Source organism: Clytia hemisphaerica, unplaced genomic scaffold (genome assembly GCF_902728285.1).
Source record: "Clytia hemisphaerica strain Z4C2 unplaced genomic scaffold, Clytia hemisphaerica genome assembly, whole genome shotgun sequence".
Taxonomy (NCBI): Eukaryota; Metazoa; Cnidaria; class Hydrozoa; order Leptothecata; family Clytiidae; genus Clytia; species Clytia hemisphaerica.
The window spans coordinates 126,521-144,686 of NW_027103327.1; the positions used below are offsets into that span (position 1 = coordinate 126,521).

General features: G+C 31.8%; 1 protein-coding gene across 12 annotated transcripts in view; it reads left to right on the top strand.

The window, feature by feature from the left end:
* Positions 1-18,166, top strand: part of LOC136815371 (sodium channel protein 1 brain-like) — an 80,726-nt gene that overhangs the window by 34,160 nt on the left and 28,400 nt on the right. For 8 of the 12 annotated variants that reach the window (XM_067071829.1, XM_067071813.1, XM_067071866.1 and 5 more), the window contains exon 2: positions 17,505-17,764. In XM_067071829.1, coding sequence (XP_066927930.1) covers positions 17,505-17,764 — 260 coding nt within the window. Of the gene's footprint in view, positions 1-2,967; positions 3,026-16,694; positions 17,765-18,166 lie in introns of those variants that run through there. The other 4 variants (XM_067071889.1, XM_067071858.1, XM_067071842.1 and 1 more) reach the window with 3 other exon arrangements.

An 18,166-nucleotide genomic window follows, 5' to 3' on the forward strand; every position in this document is an offset into this window, starting at 1 on the left:
TTGTATTGGAGATTCGGCAGATGCAAAGTTTTAGCATGCTCAGTATTTTTTTGAATGAAAAAACATCTCAACTGACTCCGAGTCTGATTTAGCACTCGTCAAATTTTCACTTCCTCCATATAATACACCTTTTGTATACGAGAAAATACATGGAGAAATCAAAGAAATTTTTAGGATTTATTATACACGAAACAATCTCTTAAGAAATGAGGAATGGAAATATTTGCAATACTTTTTACAAACAAATATATATGAAGCAGCTTAGCTCAGCTAGCACAGAACATTGTTTTAACGTTGTTAAAATAAGCTAGAAGAACGTTGAAACAACGTTGTGTGTCAGCTAGGGGCGTAAATGACGTAAATTCGATCCATAGAAAACGATTAAGAATTAAAGACTTAAAGTTAAATTTATTCGAGAGTTACGTAATCTGTCCAACGAAAGTTTCATGTTGACTTCCTATATACAGAGAAAACGAGTAACAAACAAATCATCTAATTTATGAGCAAATCCCTTTAACATGTTGTGTTTGCCCACATTAAATAGTACCCGTCAAAGAATGTGTCAAAATTTCACTCGCGTGCGGTCTATGTTCTATCATCAACACCCAAATTTATGGCGATCCCCCTTTATTGTTAATCAAGTGTCGGATATCCGTAATAATCCAAGTTTTAGATGATCCTATGTTTTGTATTGTTATTCAACAAATTTAAGACGCATAGTGCAAGAAATTTGTCACAGAATATTTATCACGTTGTCAAGTGTAGGTCAAAAACCCTATTATCACCTATTAAAATCGTGGTTAAGTTCATGTGAAGAGAATTTCGACCGCATTTTTATTTGTGAGGATTTGCTGCCGGTGACCATATTAAACAGAAATATCAAAGAAAAGTTATTTTTGGCCAGCCTTTAAAATAGTAGGGTAAAATTCACAAAAGTCAATTTCATAAGACCGTAGTCTAGCAAGCTAGACGACAATTCAGACATAGTAGAAGTAAAACAAAAAGTAATGGAGGGAACAATTTTAGTTTATACAAACTAAATCCCGTAACAATAATCGAATTATCATATAACACCTATACTACTGTATTACACGCATTATAAACGACTTCAGTCTAATAAAACCGTTACTAAGTGGTCTTTTTTTCTCCACCAAAGAAATGAGAAAAAAACTATAACTCGCCGTTTTATGTTTTTTTCGCCATTCCGTTTAACTTGCTGCTTAACCACTGGTCTAAGCGAGGATTTTCCACGCGGAGTTTCTTAAGCTTTCACCGACTAATCAAAAACTAAGAGCCATGTTAATATACATTTCCTAGCTCTGCAATACTTTGACTGTGTCCTTAGATTTTTTTGATAGAATTTGACCTCTTTCTTACAAGTAGGCAGGTAATAGAAAGTGAAACATGGGGGTTATACCCACGCAATGACAATCATTATTTCATTGACAAAAATAAATAATTTCAGAAAAAGGAAATTAGTTTGATAAGAAATTTTGATGCGATTATAAACCACTAGATGTTTTAATGAAGAAATATTTTAAAGGTTTTATTATAGATAACCATGTTTAAAAGCATCACGCTAAAAAAGACCACAAAAATTTTCCGATTTTCAAAATGCAGAAAAAGACATGACATTGGAAGGTAGAATTTGTGAAAAGTTCCTATATTTTACATAAATAGCAGTAGTAGGTAAAAGTAATCTAAGAGTCTTTCGATTGTTTTCACATGGTCCACTGCCAACCGGCTTGGCTATCTAAACAAGGGTTTTATCTAGGCCCGGCGAACAGTGAATTTCACGAAAAAAATTACAATTCGCCTTTCGAAAAGTTCTGTTCACCGCCTCAATATATATTTACGCTAATCAATAAATACACTGCGCTTGCTAAGAATTCGGCGGCCTAGAAGTTAGAAATCGCCTGAGTTAATTTTTCATTCGTCAGCCTACCAAAAACAAAGTAAAACCCCTGTATCTATGAACTGAACGGGATGACGGAAGGAGCAAGGATTAGAATCCAATCGAAAGACGTCTCAAATTCTGGGAAAATATCGGAAATTTTCAAAAATTTTACCTTTCCAGTGACAAGCCTTTTTCTGCCTTGACCAGCCAACCGTCGCTTCAGCCCTTAAAAGTGACAAACAAAATGACATATTAAATAAAAGTAATCAAAATAAATAAGTTTGCTCAAACCAAGACAATCACGTAAGCTAAACAAAAATTTCTCGATTTCAAGATTGTAGAGGGAATGTACCCAATTCGAACTGAATAAAAGCCTCAAATTTCTTGATGAAAAAAATGAAAATAGCCCGATGGAGGAGGATGTTTAATGTGCAGCTCCCCATCAACTTTTTTAAAATACACGTTTCTTTAATGAGAACAAACTATACAAGAACAAAAGGTTTCGCTGGCAAAAATGTTAAGAACAAGTTAAGAATATTATAAGGCTTTGCAGACTTGGCTTTTTTCTTAAGAAAATGGACAAAAATGCTCACAAAATGTTGAAAAATAGAACATGTTAAGAACATTGTAGGCTTAAAACTCAAAAAGTTAAGAATATCCTAAGGCTTCAAAATTTTTGGATGTTCTTATAAAAAAAAGTGTAGGTCAAATCCCTTTTTCCCTAGAAAAAATTAAAGTAGCGTTCAAAATATTCTTTATTAAGCTAAAAAATTGAGGACAAAGCAAGCATGCTGATGACATTAAATAAGAAAACAATTACTCTTAATAAAATTTACACAGTTTAGTGATATTAAACGACAATTTTCTTTTACATAACTTTTATGAAATTAACAGGGAAAAAAAGGGATGAAAAAAGTTTAAAGTGAAGAAGTTTTGTTTGAAAAAGAAAAAAAAAACAGGTTAAAATTGAGTGGTACGATTGTAAAATTAAAGTGAATAGTCTTAAATTTTTTTTATTAAATTTAAAATATTTTGTCATTCCATTTTAATTAATTACATTTTGTGTGATAATTTATATATTCAATATGGCGAGGATGGCTGCTCATTTACACCCTTTCATGCATATAGGTAGGCATAGTTTTTCTCAATCAATAAAGACAAAATTTTCAGACTTGATGACTATGTAATTAGCTTGGTGATTGGTTTAATCACTCAGTCTCAGTTAATTAAAAGAAATAATTAAAATATTCTAAAAGTCCCTATCATTTAAAGGCATAATAATTCATAGTTCTTCTCATTCGCCTAATTTTAAGAGATTAACCAATTAAAAGAATTGGAGATCAAATATTAGGAAAATTAGAAATGGAAGATTTTTGGAAGATTTATGTGTTCTAAAGAATCCCAGTTTACACTAGACGTAATTAATCGAACCAATCGAATGGTATTTTCGAACTTTGTCGAACTTAATCGAACTTTGTTTGTTGTCCGATTAATGTTCGAGTAAGTTCGGTTGTTGAACTTAATCAAATACTCACAATTTTAGGGACTTTTGAAAAGTTCGATTAAATTATTTAATCGAACTTTTGTCGTTCGATTAAGTTCGTCAAAGTTCGGTAATTGAACTGTTCGATTCATAATGTCTGGTTCACAATTACTTTCTATTATACAAACTAGACCATCCAAAGACATGGTATCGTAAGATACATTGATGACTGTAGTTACTTAGTTATGTAAACCATGACGCCAGAGTAAATATTTTAGCAGTTTTTGAATATGACAGACATTACCAATAAGCCAGCACCAGACACAGCATGACAAAGAAAGATTACCTGAGTTTATATACATTCCAAAATGACGTAACCTATTTCATTGACCAATCAGAATACGAACAAACCAACTCAAGCAGTTTTATGGGTGTAGACTGACCTTAACAATGGATGAATTGCATTGTAATTCATAAATCCAGGACATGGTAAGCTTGAGAGAGTTTTTGGAGAAGCTATAAAACAATATGTAGAGCTTCCTTAACCCTTATACCACGAGGGACACGTATATGCTTCCAAAACAAGCCGAAATACTGAGTCTCAGACTTGAGGCAATAGCTCCTGATTACTTGATTTAAAGGCTCATAAACCGAATGCTTTTAGAAAGAGTATACAAATAGCTTTCCAGTGGTACCAAAACCATCTTCTAAGTCAAAAGCTACAAGCTTTTATGGCACTTTAAAGTTTTGAATTTCAAAAAAAATAGCGCGCATAAGGATTAATACCGTTTGGGAGGGCCTTAAATGTTTTATCACTTCCATTTTATGGACGTTCAAGAAAACAATGTGGTAGCCGCAGTCTACAGGGAAAACACCTAACAGGTCAGTCTAAAGGAAACAGAATTAATTTTTGTAGTTGTATTCAGGTGCAGGCTAACCTAACCTAATATGAATGAAATAGAAAGTTATTGGAGCCAGTTGATCAACTCCAAAGTAAATAGATCCGTAGTTTATAGGCTTAGTTGACAAGCATGGTATGATATAAAACTATAACGAAAATGCATGTAGAAAAGAAAGTTTACATTAAGATTTATTTTGGGGGCATTATACTTGATCAAACTTTAACCGAGGTAATACACAGCGGATTATATAAGACTAACAAGTGAGCTGACCTTAAAACTATATTTACATAAGAACGTCCATTTTATGTTTATTGCAATGTTGGATGGTTTAAACCAGGTCTTAAGTGAATGTTTTCATAACGTTTTTGGAACCCGTCTTTAATTTAATTTGTCTTCAGTTATGTTTGAGGTTTAATACAGGGATTAATCTGATTGGCTGAAAATTTCAAATAAGGTACATGACTTCCAATAGGATTGAGGTACTGTTTAAAATTCAAATCGTTTTTAAGAGAGTTATGGGAGAAACTTGCCAACGGCATCGAATTATCCACGCTGTCATCGCTAAGGATTTATTAAAAGTAAAAATGAGGAATACAAAAAATATTATTGAAGAAAGGTAGAGGTTTTAAAGACAATAAGATCAAGATTATGGATCATTGAAAAAGTTTCCTTACTGGCTGATTTACATTTGGGTCACTCATTGAATAAGATTGAAATTATACCACTTAATAGCGTTCTTATAGGAGTGTTATTATATGATGAAAATATGAAAAGTGGGTTTGGATTTTATATGATTTTATCTTGTGTTATTAAAATATAATTCCATATAAAAAAGAGTTCAGTTAGATTGGTTACAATGTTTTATAGATAATATCGCATACAATTTAGGTGTATTTCTAAACTTAAACATAGCTTCCATCATTCAAATCTAATTTTATTTGGTATTAAGTAAATCTACATATTTGTTTTCATTGACTTTAAGCGAAAATCGGTATTTCATTTTGACTTTCGATGTGAACAAGGCGATGTTACCCAGCAGTTGGTACTCATTGCTGATTCAACGCTATAAGTTTAGCTTCAGTATCGTTAGATACGACGGCGAACGGCGACGGCAACGAACAAGTTTTCCAGCGTCTTCATTCACACAACGGCACTTTTGTACATGCTAAGCTGAAAGCAAGACAGACTTACCCCGTTGAAAAAATCGGCTTTGCTTCTAGAATGAAAAATCAAGCGGATATTTGTTCTGAAGGTAAAGTCGATACTTTCCGCTGGGAATGTCTGCCTTAAATTGTAAAAATCAAAGGCTGTTGAAACCCGTTCGTCGTCACAAAATAGGCAATTTATGTACGTGTGTTTTTTTGTGCCGGGAAAGTTGGGTTTTGATTTGTCTAGACCCTAATCAACTGAGGACGACGGTAAACAAGCAATTCTACTGTCCTTGGTTTTTCGCTATTAATTAAGGCATCGTTTTAACCAGATATGCCAGTAAGAATTAACCATTTTTGGCTCAATGGCTCAAACAGGGAGCAGGCTGGTCACGTAAAAAGTATTTTGAAATCACGTTAATCGGACCAGCCCAACTCAAAAAATATCAAGTTGGTTTGATGGAATATTTTTTTTGTTTATTTTTGGCTTTTTAACTGTTCATTATTTCAAACATCAAAATCTAATTTAAAGGAAGAGTCAAGGTCCTTTTTATTCAAATGCCTATAATATCATACTAGAAGAAAGCAAAGTGCTAAATTATCATCAAAATTACACACCATGAATAAATTCACTTATTTTCAAATAAGATTCCTCAAGGTTTTCAAACAGAAAGAATTCAGACATTATCCATAATAGTTTATTTGTTATTGAAACGATTAATCAAGCCTTGTTACTATAGATATGCTAAGCTTTTTACATGTTTTCTCATTAAACCTAAAATTGATTTCGGTCTTCCCAATATTTTTTCGCGAATCTATTCTCTCTAAAACGTTAGATAACTTTCAAGATGAAAACAGAAAAAAATATGGCTTTGGGTTTGCTTCTTTATGGTTGTGAATGAAATACTTTCGGAAAATTTTCATATGTTGTTTTTCTCTTGCATGATTTGCGTTTAGAATAGTATTCTGGATGTTTTCTTTTAATTTGTGCTCTAAAATGACTTAAATTCATCATGATATTTGATATAGAATAGAGTGGAGTCTCTATAACTCGAGCACGCACCGGGAATGCAAATTTGTTCGAGTGGGTGAAATTTCAATATACAGAGCAAAGTTTATAAGGCATTGCTAACTGAAGAGGACTATAAAACTTGTTCGATTAAGTAGATATTCAAGTTGTAGAGGTTCCAGTTATGGAGACTTCACTATTTAAGAAATTGTTTCTTGGCCATTTTTGATACCCGGCGGAACAAACGTAAAAGTGGGGAGGCTGAAGGCTCAAATGAGGTAAAATTCAGTAGGAATTTGAGAAAAAAATCTCATTTTCACAAAAATGGGGAGGCTAAAGTCTCCCCAGTCTCCTCTCTTCTGCCGGGCCATTTCTAGTAACTATCACTTATATTATAGTAATTTAACTTCCTATGGCCTAGATTAGGGGTAGAAACCCATCAGTAGTCGGACGGCTGAGAAGTAAGTGTGAGTCGGTAGATATAAGTTTGGCATAAATTTATGGCTAATCCTCGAATAGTAAGTTTTGGGGAAAATTTGTCCCGATAAATACAATATTAGTATAAATAAGTGAGGATCGCCTACAACCATAACTGCAGGGAGGGCGGGAGGTAAAAATATTTCATCCTGTCAGCTTTCAGTTACAGCGTCTACTTGAACAGGGAGATGCGAAGGCCATTATGAACATGACGTCACGTGGCTATTAGCAGAGTAGACTCAGTTGGCGGAGGGCAGCCACCCAGCCATTCGAATAATGTATGTGGCGCTTATCAAATAAAAGTTAAACCGCGATTTAACCTGTGTTAAATCCAAAAACAGTGCTAAGGTACCTAGATACCAAGCTAAATCTTCGAATAAACAAATAAAAGGGTTGCAAACAGGAAAAACGCAATGGTCAAAAAATATCATACACATTTTCTTTTCTAAAAGAGGCTGTTTATCTCATACTCTCAAAAATGAAAATAATAGTCTGATTTTGTTTTCTTGATTTTTATTTGATGTGAAATCATATTGAAAGATTTGTTTGTAGTACTTTAGTATTCAAAACATGAGTCAAAAGTAAAGTGGTCTCTCTTCATACTCTTGAAAAATAAGGTTGACTATGTCATTTGGCTAAGTCAAGAATATTTTCATTCTCTCATGATGTCGTTTTATTGGAGTGCTGTGTTTTGTTGTGTTATGGTGATGTTTATATTTTGAGAATTGATGAAATATAGATTGAAGATCTTCTCTGTAATTAGCCTGGGAATCCATGCTATGATTTCTTCTTTGATAAACTGATGTCGAAATGTATAGCATGGTATGGGTTGAGAGTTTGAATTTCTCAGATCCTAATAACGGTTGAAAACATAGCCAATCAAATTTTGTTATTCTTTTACTGGTCACACTTTCTTAGAGAAAGCGCAACTTTCGAAATTTGGTTTTTATTTTAGTAAGTGAGGACAGCGCTAAATTCGAATTTCCCACTGTAAAAAATGTGAGTCCAATATTGGACTCACAGCTCAAACCCGTCTTGTGTACATCAAATTATAAAAAAACACACGACGGTTCTCCTGTCTACTCTGTAATAGAAATTTCACTTTTTATTTCGAAAAAAAATAAAGCTACGTTTACACACAAGTGAAGAAATGAAGAAGACTTATAAGAAAAATCTTACGTAAAAAAAGGTCCCCTAAAAAATTTGGAACGTTTTTTTATGGAGGAGGGGGAATAAAAAAACTGAGTTATAATAAGACTTATGTCAAGGGGGAATTTTTGTTATAGGATTACTGAATTGTGCTGTTTTAAAGAAACCGGCCTTTATAAATATTTTGAGAATCAAGCTCGCAAACATAAAGTATAAAAACCTGTGCGGTTTTTATAGTCACTATACAGGGCCTTATAAAAGGAGAAAAACAAAAATAAAGATTATAGTTTCCTTTTTTTGTTATATACTATGGACTGTAGAGCAATTTACTATATGGATTTTGGTATATATTGTTGACGTTCTTGTTTCCGCTTTTTGCATTTATATACCAGGAGCAACAAAATGCTTAACTATGGGGGAAATGCTCATTTTCTTTATTAAGTGAAATACTGGACGTGTTTTGAAATAAGTGATTTTAAACAACAGGAATAATTTTATATTTTAAAGATGATTCTTGAAAAAGTGTTACGCTTTGAATAAAATCTATTGTAATGTAAATCAATCTCCTAAGTACAAGTACAGATCAAACATATGCTGTTTTCAGGAAAATTGATTAATGTGTGGTTTTTAGCTTGCCAAATAATTATTCTCAAAACAGCATTTGTTAAAAAATAAATTTTATTCAAGAAGTTAATTTCAAATGGCAATTGCAAAACTTCTTCTTTTAACACGATGAAATAAAATTTATATGAAGAACTTTTTAAAAAATTGTATTCGATTCCTTTACAATTATTTTTCAAGTTATGTATTGTTTATCAGCATTTCTATATCAATTTTGGAATTTGATACAGTGATGTATGTTTGCATTTGGTCTCTATTTTCTATGGTCTTTAGAAAGTCTAACAAAAACTCGAATCCACTTCAAAAAAATTTTTTTCTCACCTCATTATAAAAATTCCAAAAAAAACCATTCATTATTACGATTTATAGGGGTAGCAGTCATTTTCTGATGCAGCAGTTTTTTTTTCTCACTAAACCCAAATAAATTGATTATCTTAACATTACTGATTTTCAAAACGAAATTCGTTGCCTTGTGGGAATCTTTGAAAGAGAAGAGTACGAACGTCCTAATTCTGAAACATTGCCATTTTTAATATTTATCTAGGTGCGATTCTCAAAATGTTCCTCTTCGCAATTCTTTGTGATTTATATAGGGTAAGGACCACGAATTTACAATAGAAGGACTACATTGCGGTAAAATACGGTAAAATGCAATAAATAGAGAGAGGAATTCTTTTTGGATTAAGGAAAGTTAGCAACATATATTTTTTCTTTAGAGATGAAATCTAGATTGTTATCAGGATTTCAACTATTTGACTTAAAAGTCATTTAATTTTTCAAAGCTACACTTTTAGTCATATTTAGGATGTTTTTCCAAAAACCAACTCTAAATTCTCTTTGAACGAGAAATACCGTATTTTCGAGTTATACGAAACTTCAATATACATGATGTAAATAGTGCGGAGGAAAGAATTAATATATTCCCTTGACGGTCCGCTATCTTTGCTTTATTTTCAAATAAGAGTTTTTCCATCTTTTTGAAAAATACTATCTAACTTTATGTTGTCCCATACTTAAAGATCTTTATTTTATTTGACATTGATCTCTTTTAAAGATTACGTAATGTTTGTGGCCACCTCTTGATTAAGTATTCATTGCTTAATCAATACAACATCACCTCGAACATTCTTCTCCCTTGTATAATTCATTTTAAACTATATTTTCTTGGTTTTCAGGTTATAAATCTCGGCCTACTTTATATAGAGAAACATGGGTTTTTTCTTTCTTAAAGTATGTTATATTCGATAAAATGTTTTGCTGTGAAAAACCTTTCAATGGTTTTGAAGTAATCTTGCAAAGGTCACGCTAGTGCTGGGAGACTCTTTACGTATGTACGTAGCATTAAGTACATGTAGGAGCTTTGGGTAGGGGAGCAAAGGCTTTTGCCCTTCTAATAATTAATTGTTTGGAAGAGCCAGTGTAGCAAAACCTAGCTATCCTTCCTGTGGCCTAGCGGTTACTTTCTAAATCATCTGAATGTACTCCACCAAAAGACTTTTTAAATGAGATTTTAGATAGCGATCTTTGGATTTTGATAAGCTCGTTTAAGACCTTTTTTAATAGCTTTTAATATGTCTCGAAGTAGAATTTAAAAATCCAAACTTTACAGGCTAATTAAAAGATAAAATTGTCAAATTGTTTTTCGATTTTTAGTCGATTAAGAAATCTTAATCGATAGAGAAAGCTTATCTGTTAGGGATTTCGTGTGAGGGTCTCTTTTACATATGTCAATGTTCATATTTTTTTTAGTCTTGATGAGGTGATAATTAATGTTTATTATTTTGAGATAACAAACAGCGTAAATAAAGAAAATAAACTCGATGAGTCGAACACTGGTCAAACTGTCAAGTCAAAAGTAAATAATGGATTAAAACAAAAACAAACAAAATTCTACCTTGCTAAAATAAACTTGTCTGTCTAATTTCGTTTTTCACTTGACTTTTTACTTAAAATATACTTATTTCACCAACAAGGGAAATGAAAGAATTTAAGGCAGAAAAATGGGCGTTAAAAGTAAAAATAATTCACTTAAAAACTTAGAATTGTCCACTCACTTCATTGAAAAAGATAGTCCCTTGATCAGTTTTGTCCTATTCTCGGAATGTAAAAGGTAAAACAAAAGCAATAGGCCAAATTCTAATAATGTTACAGTAATCGATTGGCGTTATCATCCACTACTTCAGGACTCCGTAGAAGCGTCAATACAGAATTGTGTTCTGAAAATTATCAATTCATGTGACAAATTTTGATGTTCTTTCTTCTTACCTGGCTAAATTTTTTAATTCTTTGAACAGACAATTTGACCTAAATCGACATTTTTAAGGAGATTAAGCTAAAGTGGGAAAGAAAAAAAAGATATTATTTTTATCGAAGATGTGGAGACCTACTTCAAAACCTCTATATCAATGGACAGAATATGACGTATACTTTAGAGGGATTAAGTTGAAAGAAATTCGAATCTCCTGATTTTAAAGAAATTTCCGATTGATCATCTGGTGTAACAAAAATAAGTGGTTTAAAGGAATAATTGAATAAACTGTCAAAGTCATGATAATAACGAGTCTTAATTTCTTTATAACAGTGAGTGAGCCTTAGTTGCTCCATAAATGGAGGATTTGCACTTTGAGCATAAAATCAGAGAAAAGCTTTGAAAGGACTTCCTCGTAAATTGAATAAAACAATTTTAAAACGTATCATGTATCATTCTAAACGTTACAGGCGCCGCGGCAGCGGTAGGGCCGGTCGGGCCATGGCCCGACCACTTATTTTCAGAGTAAAGAATTTTTTTTGAAGTAAAAAATTAATTTTTCAAATGTTTTGAAAAGTCAGTTAGAAAAATAAATTGAAGTATGACGTTCACGCCTAAATCTAATCTAATTGTTTATATTTCTCTCTTTGTTTGTATTTCTATTTTCTTTTTTTTCCATTTTTTTGCTTTCTTGCAAGATAAAAACATTACCTTGCGCATGATATTCAAGCGCTTTATGAGCTTTATCTTCTTCAAGAAAAGGGGCTGTTTTAGCCAATCTAGAGGAGTGAAATTCGCAAAACTTTCTAGCCCGTCGGCGCCAACCATGGTGGCGCCGCCTTAGACACTATATTATGTGGCCCGACCACTTAAAATGTCGAGCCGCGGCGCCTGCGTTAACGTTAAGAACCTTAGAGTATCCATTTTTTAAAGGATCCTTAAAAGCCAAATCTCTTTATCATTCTAGACTATGAACCAAATTGGTCTCAGTTACTAAATATGGCACATATCTTATAGGTTTTATTTTTTGATAAGATCTTCATTTTTCTCATTTCAAAATTGACGTCATATTCAGTCAATCGAATCTCCAATAGAAAGCACTTAGATCATTTTATACTGCTGTGAGTATCAGTAGAAACAACTGGTTTTCGAGAAATATCACGTGGGTTGTTTTATATATTCAATATGAAGAAAAACATTTTAACAAATTAAGGTTTTCGCTGGCACGTTGAGAATAAATCAACTGGCTACGTACGAGCAACCAATTAAAACCAAATATTAGTCAATTCACTTTTTTTACAATATCAATCGATTAAGGATAAAACGTAAAACGCAAATTCTACTCTTTTACAACTTTTAAAAGAGCATTTGGAATAATATCAATATGGCTCAAAATAAGAAAATAAGAACAACTTGAGAATAACCATCAAATATTATTTTAAAAGCCTTACAATCATTCAGTTTTGGAAAATGTTTGGATAAAAGAAATTGGATTTTTTGAGTAATTCAAACAAACTAAAAGAATTCACGATTTCAGGATGAATTTAAACTTTTGTAACGTAAAATCTGAGATAGTCAATCAGATTTTGCCATGTATTTATTTTAATCTAATCCGGTTTATTGCTGAATCTAGATTTTAAAGTATGTTTTAAAAATTTCTTAGAAATTAAAAAATAATTGATTTTCAAATGTTTCAAAGCGTTGGTTGGGAAAAAATAATCAAGAACTTAAATTTTTTAAAGGAAAAGAAACTGAAATAGGTTTACAAGCTACTTTTTAAAGGCAAACGTATGCTCTTTTTTTGGAAATAAATAAGAAACATAAAATGATTATTCAAATATAATCTTTATTTCTTTTTCTAACATTTTTTTATCCATTATTTCTTCGCTCATTATCATCTTCTACACATTTTTTTATAAGAACAAACTATATAAGAACATAAGGCTTCGATGGCTAAATCATCAAGAACATACTAAGAACATTTTAAGCATTTGCAGACTACTACCGATTTCTAAGGAAAATGTTCAAAAATATTCAAAAATAAGGAAAGTATTAAGAACATTTTTAGGTTTAAAACTCTCAAAGTTAAGAACGTCCCAAGGCTTCGAAAATTTTGGATGTTCTTATAAAAAACGTGTATGTCATAATGATGATCTTCATGCTTGATGTATTAATAATAACATTTTTCTTGATATGCTTTCATTCAGCACTCCAAGCACAGTAGGCCTTATAAGAAGCCGCTCAGTTTCTTTTTCATTTTCGAAAAAAAAAAGTTTTTTTGTGTTGAGGAAGAATAAGGTGCCCCCTGTTAATCAATATTACTAAAGGATATATATTTTACATCTTCATTTTCTTCTTCTTCTTCTTCTTCTTCTTTTTCGATTCGTTTTTTCATTAATGAATAAGCTCTCTCTCCATTCCTTTCTTTTTACAATCCTTTATTGAAAGATCATTGTTAACGTGAAGTAAGAAAATAAAACTCGGTACCAGCAAGGCAACAAGGAGAATTTGTTAAAGTCAACTCTTTCTCTCTCTCTCTCTCTCTATCTCTTCTTTTACATCAATGATGGAGGCTTATATGATTAATGACCTCAAATAGAAAATAAATTTCTAAAAATCGTATGGTCTGTAAAATTGACATTTTGATTGTTTAGTTTTATTTGTCTTTTTCATCAATAATAGTATTAACCATAATCAATATTGGACTTTGCTGATAACTCATTCCCAAAGACAAAATTGTATTGTATTCTACAATTGAGATTGTTGTTTTAACGTTCATTTAACGTTATATGGACGTTGCCTTGACGTTCTGTGTCAGATGGGTACTGTATTGATGTTGTTCTGTAGGACAATAAACAGAGTGACCAATGCCAGACTTTTATTCAGAAATCTACACATTTAACTTTAAAAAGAGGCTACCTATCTTTGATTTACTAATACCAGCTGGGGACTAAATTTCGTATATATATTAACAAAGAAAAAATGCATAACAAACATTTCCTGAGGTACACTCCTTTTTTTTTAAGAACCAGTAAACATTTGTTGAAGTTCGACTGTTCTTATTTTTTGGCACTTTGAGCCTCAAATTGTTCTTGTCACGTTTTTATTTTAAGGCAATATTGAGGCATTTAAGGCTTTAAACTTTAATCTAAATAATAATTTCAAATTTTAACTAACCCTAATCTTACTATTTCAATTCTTAATTTGCCTGAAATTCAGCAAACCAACATCAATCGTTTTTCGGCATTCTTGAGCCTCATTGTTCTTATAAAAAAATAATGTAAAAAGAGCTCTGAATGGGTTTCGAAAGCATTTGAGCTATCAGCATCATAAATGCTCTATACTTGAGCCCTTTTTGAAAGTCTACAGAATATTATCTTTAAGGATTGAACACAAAAGAATCTATTAGCCTCCGAAGATTTAATTTTTTTATTAAATTTTTTTAAGAAACACACTTTTAAGAAACATGAGGCTCAGAGTGCCTAAAAAGTAAGAAACATCTAAGAAACATGCTGAGGCTCAGAGTGAGAAAATAACATTTCTTAATTCGGTTTTTTTAAGAACCTTCTAATCCAGCCTTTCATAAGGCTGATTATGTCAAAAAGTTTAGAAACATGTAAGAAACATTTAAGGCTCAAAAGGCCAATTTCTTGAGAAACATTGAGGCTTCTTGGTAAAACTAGTTTCTTAAAAAAAAAAAACGTGTACGTGAATTTAAATCCATTTAAGAGTCAAAGTAATAAGAATTGGTTGTAAAGCATGAAAGACCCTAATTTGGCTCCAAAAATGAGAACAGGCTAAGAACAATTTGAAGCTCAAAGTGCCAAAAAATAACAACAATCGAGTATCAAGAAAATTTCTGATCTTATAAAAGAAATGAGTATAAGGCATCAAATAACTTAAATTTGTCTGCAACATTTGATTCCTACCTACAACTTTAATGTGATAATTTGTTACAAAATTTAGTGTTTTTCCTTTTAAGGACATGTACATTCTCCCCCGTTGTGTCAAAGATGACGCCTTGTTTTCTTTTCAGATTCCTAACCGTGCATTTTTATAGAACCCTCCTCCTTTTTAATATTTTTTATACGTCTCTTCTTAAAAAGTTTTTCTACAGAGTACAAAAAAGAGACTTCTTCTTCTTCAACTTCGAATTTCGTTTTTTCGAGTAAGAATGTATGTAGTAAAGTTTATGATTATAGAACACCTGCCTTTCACTTTATTTTCATTCTTTTAGTGTTTTTTTTCATTCCGCTCACTTGAAAAGTATTTAATTAAGGTTAAAGATATGTCTGAAAAATCTTACAGTATAAAGCTATGTTTCTCTGAAAACCATTCTTTAATAAAAACAGGTCTAGAGGGGAAAAACATTTATTTGTCTGTTTGGATTACTTCATGTTATTTTTCTCTACAAGTTTTGGAAATTCGACACTTTAAAGTTGTAACATTACGTCATAACAAGGTATTACAACCGAAGAACGAAAAAAAATGAAATAGAGGAAAAAAATCTTCATTTCTTGGCTTTACATATAAGCTCGAAAAATTATAAGAAATCAAAAAAATCACTTTGCTCAATTTTTTTGTCTATAACAACAGTGTTATGATATAAATGTTTTGTTATGTTCTTCCAGGATTTATTCTTATCTAGTTCTTCCAAACTTCCCTCTTTGATTCTTTTTCTCTATATTATGGAAGCTTGTTAGTTGACTATTCATCTCTTTTCCTATATTTCCTTTATATTTTGTTGTCGATGTTCTTCTTCTAAAAATCTTCATTCCATTCCCTCTATTCTTCAGAAGATTTTTTTTATAAATATATATTATTTTTGTTTTCTTTCTTTATTTTTTGTTCTGTACGGTTAATAGAGATGTATGGGAGAGATAATGAACATTAAACAAAATTGTAAATTATATAGGGGGAGAAGAAAAAGGCTCTGTAAATAAACTGGAAAAGAGTAAGGATCAACTTTTAGCTTACAAAACATTAAACGCATATCTTTACAATCTTTTACAACAAGCTATACCATTGCATGGCAAAGATTATCACTAAAGTGATTAACATCGTGTCTGAGAGCCATTCCAGAGTAAAAATAACCATGTCTGATGGTTTTGGTATTTAAAAGTTCAGGAACTTGATTTTAAGGGGTGTCTTCGATTAGCCGTTTAAAAGTTTCTGCTTTGAATTTAATTTTGTTGTATTATTGGAGGATTTGAAGCTGTGATCAACTTTCCTGGATTGAATATTACACTCAAGACTCATTTATTGTGGTACACTTTGAAATATAGACTTCAATGAAAGAAGCTCTACTTGCCAGCTTGGATAAAACGTTGTTTTGACATTCATTTAACGTTATACGTTAGTTATCGACGTGGATGTCATTGCAACGTTTTGTGTCAGCTTGGCTAATTTATATTATGCGTAAAATGACCGGGTTTGAAGAATAAAAAAGTTAATCAAATTGGAGTAGAGCGATAATATTTAAAAGGAAAGTTGATCAATTAAGCTTTATCAATAGTTTGGATAATTTCTACGAATGAAATACCGATTTTCTTGAGTAACTTATCATGTTTTACAATGCATTAAGGTCAACTTACTTTTGTGTTTGAGATTATAGGTGTTTCAGAATAAATTTAAAGTATTAAAGCGATGGTTGTTTTATGTACTGTACTACCTGGACTTTTAAACTATTTCAAGGTCAGCTCACACATATTTTTGCCTTAAGTTTAATAATGTTTTACCGATTGTCATGTATTACCTCTTACCATCTATTTAGGATAAAAATATTTCCTGGAGATAAAAAAGATACGAACATTATAATATATAAAGAGGATCATTTTAAATCTTGATCCAGAGAATTTTTTTTTTACATGTATCTGTTTGTTATGCTAGAAAACACTTGATGCGAGTGTGTTTCAGAAAAAATACTTGGTGGTAATAATAGTACAAAGAATGCTAGTAATTTATCCATAATAAATCGTTGTAAATGGTTTGTGAAGGAGATAGACAAGACAAAGTGATTTACTATCCAGAATTGGTGATCTGGTTATAATAAAGCTGGGCAGCAGCAAAAAATCATTTATTTTATTATTTTAAACAAGCAGAAGAAGTATAATTTTGATTGGTTGATAGAGTTGGTCACGTGTTTATTGTGATAAATAGAAAAAGAATAAGAAAATTAAATCAGAAAGAAGGTGTTCGTATAGAGAGAATGAATTGATTTTGGATGACACTTCGACCGCTCACTTGGATACAGAACCGACATAACAAATTTCAAAAAACATACATGACATTCACTTTGATACATATTGTTTTCTCCTGATTCATCATTGATCACCCTTAATGATCAAATCATTTTTTTTACATTCATATTGAACTTGAGGAGCAACACACAGTTGTATTCATTTAATTTTGTAAAAAAAAAACTTTTTCAATCGAGTATTCAATTTCTAATTCATCTATAAAAAAATTGTGAAAAAACAATGTTTTACCATGTCGCTAAGGAGAGAAAAGATGACAAGAAAACTCGAAGGGACAGATCTCGTATCTCTAGTGATTTTGAAAATTTTTCAGACATGGAGCCTGGACTATGGGGTCGTACAATCCATAAGGACCGTGCACGAAGTAAAAGTCCTCGCCCAGGAAGTGGGTCACGGTCAAGATCACGTGGAGCTAGAGACTCTGTTTTAGACGGTGATTATTATCCGGACGATGAAACAATTTCGGACGGCTATCGATCAGATGAAAGTGAAGAAGAGCTTGATGAGTACATTAACGTACCCAATTGCATGCTTGGACAACCATTAAAAGATTTTGATAGTGGACAAGAAAATGTAAGTTGCAGTTTTTTATTTGACTTTTTTGTTTGTTTTATGTTTCATATACAACACCCTGTGGCGAAAGCTTTTAGACAAATCCCAAGGGGGAGGGTTACTTTCAAAGGGTCGTAATTTCTAGAAAATTTGGACTGAGATTCGGAAAACATCTTCCTAACGGTCCATATTGTTCCTATCTGAGTCAGATAAGTGTATATCTTTTTTAATAAAAGCAAAAACAAACTGAAAGCATTTCACATCATTTCAAGTATTGTTTTCGTAAAAGCAAAAACAAAAGGGAAGTATTTCAATATGACAGCCGCATCGTGGCAGCAAAAACTCAAAATATTGGTCTGATTTTTTTTGAAGAGAGTCATATTCAATGTGTGACCAAATATCTGCGTGCGACCGAGATCTATA